Below are 5,858 nucleotides of genomic sequence, written 5' to 3'. Positions count from 1 at the left end.
AAAATAATAATGAACTGAATTATAATCAATATTATTAGTAATTGTAAATAATATTAATAATAATCGGGTTAATATTATTAGTAATTTTAATATTGTTACAAGAAATCAGAAATGAAAACACGCAGGGTCTACAGTTTAGGATAACCAACTTAAACATCCCGCGCTGTTGCAGCGTAGCCAAGTCGCATACTACTGATCAGCTTATGCAGGAGAATCTGAGATTTACTTTACACATTGTTTACAACAAAATAAATACCGCTTCTTGTACCGATTTTGTATGGAAATTATTTATGTTAATATTATCTGCCTATTCTCGAAATTTAAAAAAAATTGTAAGAAAATTAAACTTGTTACACATTAAAACCTACACGAATAAGTATGAAATGTATAAATTAACATACGTTCAAATAGAAATTTAAAATTGTAATATTTTCAATGTTAGTACCGCAAAACGGGTGGCAATTTTTCGTATGCGTTCAGAATACAGGCAGGTATTTACAATTAAATTTTAAAGATGATCGTAAGAAAAATTTTTTTNTTATCGTAAGAAAAATTTTTTTTTGGAAACGTCCTTAAAAACAAAATGTGCAAACTTTAAAGACATTTTGGACAAAGTTCAAAAGATATTTATTATTTGGAATTTTAAAATTAATATAGTGACTTAGTGACTTGGTAATGTTGTATGACGAGAAACACGGTAAAATTTAAATCTAACCTAACATAGTCTCTTTTGCATACAGAGTTTTTGCTCTTTTTTCTTGTACAAATTATTAAAAATGAATGAAACATAAATCTGTTGTTGTTTACAAAATATTATTGAAATCCCTTTGTTATGCTTCTTATGGAAACGTCGTAATATCAGGATTGTCGTTACGTTTTTCAGAAGGGATTTACAAGCAATGAATTTCTTTGGTCAGGTATTCTCGATCTTTTTATTATATAAAAGATAATTAACATCAGCATCCATTTTTGGTAAAGTGATTATACCTTATAAAGAAAATAATTATAACTTTTTAGAAATATTCTAAAATCGCTTTTTTTTCTTTTTTAATTGTCTTCGTGTTATTTATAAAAATTTTTCTGGAAATTGTAGCCTGATACCTCCACCATAAATACACACCTAGCAACGAATAGGTTTAGGTACTTAACAAATAATTTATTTTTAACTTCAAGAAAAGGAATTATTTTTAGACGAGGATGCTCGTTGAACGCAATTTAACTAAGTGTTAAGTTAATGAGTTTCTCGAGTTTGTTTTTATTTTACTGTAAGTAAATATCTAATAAACTCAATGGGTATGTTAATATAACGGATTTAGAGGCACGTTCTTCTCTTTTAGGTGTATATTACAAAACAACAACTTGAAATTCACACTTTTCCTCCGACAAACATAGATTTTGTTTTTCAATATTTTCATTTTCTTCTCTTCAGTTTTTTTCCTTTCTTGAGATTATCGTGATTTCGTCCCATTGTTTACATTCTCTGAATTCAAAGCACCCCAGGCAAAGGAGAGATTCGAGAAAACTTGTTATCAAAATTCAATCTGAAATCCGCTTTTACGAATTTTGCAAACAGGTATCTAAAAAGGGCCCGTGGTCCTTCAATTTTCTATAATCTTTCGACCTCTGTCTGGGGTTTACTCGAACCGACAGAAGACTAATGAAATTACGGGGCTACATAACGTGATATATCACTGCGTATAATCTCATTTTCTATAATAAATCATCCTTAAAACTTAAATACTCTCCCTGTTGGTGTCATTATTGTGCCTGAGAGTAATTTAAGAGGTACCCACTAAATCTTTTAATACTTCAAATATTAAACCACGGGTAAGAATTCTGTTCAAAATGAAATACAATAAACCAATCCAAATTATTTATCGTCAAGCAAACGTGTACAGCATATAATGAAAAACAAACTTTAAGAATAACATTAAAAAAACCGTCAACACTGGTTGGAAACGCACCTCCACTCCTTCCTATCCTGAGCTAACTTTCGCATTTCCCTAAAAGTAGAACAGCCCACATCCTTAACTATTTTCGAACAGTGACCTAATGTAGGTCTATCTCTCCTCCACTTAACTCCTGTTTCTGCGTCTAATATGTCTCTCAGTAGACTCTCATGCCTGAGAAGGTGTCCTAAGATACTTCGTTCACTTTCTGTAGCAATGTGACCTTCAGTTTGACCGGCGCAAAGTAGAAAGGAACAGCACTAGGCCAGAAAAGGAAGGAGACAACTCTCTTAACCGGTGAGGAGCGTATAATCTGTACAGTACTGCACGGAAAAATTGACTATTTTATCCACTGCAATTGCATTGCTCAAATGTGGTGTTATTGGTACCAATTACTACTGAAAATATCAACGAGATGTTTATTTATATTTGAAGACATTTTAAGGGCTTTAACGCTTGTTTTCGACTTGCACTACTATTCATGATTGAACAAAACTTTTGGCAGGTACTGTATGAAAAAGTATGTTTAATGAACAAGAGTCGAGAATATAATGAGCCTTTTTCTCCCTACCTACGATTTTACCAACGACATCGCTACAGAAAGTAAATGAAGTATACCAACCTATCTCGCCTATTTTTAACCATAGAGTCCTCTATTTTCCTATTCTTTCTAATGCCTCTTTATTTTTAGCTTTCTCTATCCACGATATCTTCATCATTCGCCTGTAGCACGCTTAACATAACCTAACCTTTTCTTTTCCGCCGCACCTACCGTCCATGATTTGCACCCGTACAGCGCCGCACGTCAAACATACAGCTTTAACAATCTTTTTCGAAATTCCAAATAAAATATTCGCGAGCATAGAAGTGACTTCTTTTTATTGAAGGCGACTCGACCCTGCGCTATCCTCTGCTTCATATCCCTTCTACTCCTTCCGTCCTGTCTTATCTGACTTCCTAGATACCTAAAATTAGCCGCTTCTTCTAATCTTTCGTCTCCTATCTTTATATTCGCTCCTTCTCTACTTTTTCTTCCCTTGCATACCAGTATTTTTATTTTACTTCTATTTATTTTCTTACAATACTGTTTTGTCAATACCGCTTCCATTTTACTTAAAGCTATCTCTAACTCCTCCTTGGTAGATGCTAATCCTGCTATATTATCTGCAAATCTAAGCATGCTAATCTTTTGCCCCTGTATATCTATCCCTACAGTTGTACTGTATTTAATGATGTTGATCGCGTCTTCAATGTATAGATTAAACAGTAGTGGTGACTATGTGCATCCTTGTCTGACTCACTTCCTAATATTTACTTCACTGCAAAACATTATCAAAAGCTTTTTCTAAATCTACAATCTTACGTACGCACTCAAACCCAAATTAATCTTTCCTTAATAGTTCTTCCGCCCTTTTTTCCATCCTCCTGTGTACAATTCTAGTTAAGATTTTTGACGCATGGGAAGTTAAGCTAATTGTTCTAAATGTCTCGCACCTATCCGCGCCTCTCTTCTTAGGTTAGGTTACTACCACGTGATCGTGATACATAAAAGAAACTCACACAGAATTACCAGAACAACTTCTTAAACAACCGGCACGTGTTTCGCCCACTATGAATATCAGGCAGACTCAAAGAGGAACTTTGCCAATCCAATTTCTACTTAAATAAATGATCCAATAAGCTATTTCATTTATATATAATCAGAGCGTATTCTCAAATCATTAATATGAGCTTCAGTAAGAAAAGTTGTGATAAAATTGGACACTAAAAATTCAGTTTCCTGCTTCCTTCAGTCGGGTTATAGCAACTTTATTTGATTGGAATTTCAAATTGGGTCGAGCAAATAAAGTATTCTAGAAAAAGAGGAATGTTTTGTGGAAATAGAGTTATAATTGAGTTTCTCTGTTGGGTCGACTAGAAGGTATAAATAACTTTCGGGATTTATCATACCACACAGGTGGCACTTAAAAGACGTATATTTTCCGCAAAAAGGATTTCAACTCCTGTACTGTATTCCGCCGGGAGCAACAAATAACACAAGAGTCCCTCTTTACGTAAAAATATGATACTGCTAGTGGTTTACATCTATTTATTACTTACCAGGTATATGAGTTTTATTCAGTACATTACCACGATAAAGTTTTGAGTCACACAAAACGCGTTCCTCTTTAAGATTACCTTCTTTGAAAGGATTCATTATCACGTCCGATTAACTAATTTTCATTTAATCCGTTCAAAGTCGTTGCTATAAAATTTTCATACTCTATTGGCAATCTTGAACTGCGAATCCCCTTTTGAAATGGCTCTTTAAAAATAATCGTTGCCGAAGATATGGTTCCCCAGTTTCACATAACTTGACTATTAGAGACAGCGAAAACGCATTTGCTAAATTCTTCAGTTGAACCAATCGTGCTTTAAAGTAATTGCATATTTATTAAAGAAAAAAAAACTGGGTGGAAAAGGTAGATATTTTTAAAAACTCATTTTTCAAGCAGTTCAATAGTTTTGAAGTTGTAAAAATAAATGTTGATTTAATTAGATCTTGCAAAACAAATCTCTTCCACTTTTGATTTAATAATAAAGGCATTTAGATAATTGAATAAATAAGTAAAAACAGTTGCCCTTACATGCACGTAAATGTTTTTAGGTTGTTAAACAACACGCAATTGTTAATTTCAATTACACCTCAAACCTTTAATAAGGGAAATTTACTGTAGGCAAACTGCCTTGAAAACTCGTCTTCACTACAGGAACAAATTATTATCACGAAACTACTACAGAGTTCTTATTTTCATTTTGTTTTAATCATTCTACAAATCAATTTCCTTCTTGTTTACGAAACTCTAATTATAATTTTATTAGAAAACATTGTCTTAAATTATTACTTTCTGTTTTATGTAGTAGGTACCTATATCAGTAAGAATATTTTAGGTTACTTTAATTAACTTTTGAATTAATATTTTGTACCACTACAGATAACCTCAAATTAATGAATAAAAATTGTTACTACTGTCACGCCTTCGCCGGGAATCGAACCCGGGTACCTGGCATTGCCTTATCCTAGGCTATGAGAGGTAACAGCAGCAACAAAGACAATCAGGGATCCGGGTTCGGTTCCCGGCAAAAGCATGATAGCGTCAACAGCTTTTCGTCATTAATTTGAGGTTATCTGTAGTGGGAAAAATTAGTTCAAGAATTAATTCACTTTAATGTATTGAAAACCCAACGAAATTCTTCTAAAATTCTGATTAATAATATTGATTTCAAACTGTTAATGAATAAAAAAATTTTTTTTCAGATATATTTTGTCTCTTGCTCTTGCTGATCTTCTGGTCATCGTTACATGCGTACCGTTTACATCCCTGGTTTACACGTTAGAATCATGGCCTTGGGGTGTTGCCGTATGTAAACTGGAAGAAACCACCAAGGGAATTTCTATTGGAGTTTCAGTCTTCACATTAACTGCTTTATCAGCTGAACGATATTGTGCCATCGTCAACCCACTTAAAAGATATCAGGTAAACTATTTCTAATATATTGTTGGTTCTCGTCAAACACTTTTTATTGGCATCCGACAAATACGTATGCACTAACTGGTGGTAGAACATCCAACTGCAATGAGGGATAAACATACATGGGAATGGTGCAGATGAATCGTAAAATTCTTTATTAAAATCATAAACAGCGTTAAATAAATGAAAAAATTTTTGATGATGGAGTCCGCCGTTTTCACCTCGTGTAAAATAAAAAAAACAACAAAATTGGTATTATAAAAGGGTGTAGGTGGTAGCACCTCCGACAAAGGACTTGAACTGTGTACTTCTCGATGAAAATTATGTGTTTTGTATATGTAGATAATAAGTACATAATTACAATTGAGACAATCACACAATAGATGTTTGTAAGAAA

General features: G+C 33.2%; 1 protein-coding gene across 1 annotated transcript in view; it reads left to right on the top strand.

The window, feature by feature from the left end:
- LOC108742144 (neuropeptide CCHamide-2 receptor-like) overlaps window positions 1-5,858 on the top strand; it is a 51,484-nt gene that overhangs the window by 12,834 nt on the left and 32,792 nt on the right. Inside the window, exon 2 of the mRNA XM_018477208.1 lies at window positions 5,248-5,467. Coding sequence (XP_018332710.1) covers window positions 5,248-5,467 — 220 coding nt within the window. The remainder of the gene's footprint in view (window positions 1-5,247; window positions 5,468-5,858) is intronic.

This window comes from Agrilus planipennis, unplaced genomic scaffold, assembly GCF_000699045.2.
Source record: "Agrilus planipennis isolate EAB-ADULT unplaced genomic scaffold, Apla_2.0 scaffold3, whole genome shotgun sequence".
Classification (NCBI taxonomy): domain Eukaryota; kingdom Metazoa; phylum Arthropoda; class Insecta; order Coleoptera; family Buprestidae; genus Agrilus; species Agrilus planipennis.
This window is presented reverse-complemented; position numbering and strand designations above follow the sequence as displayed.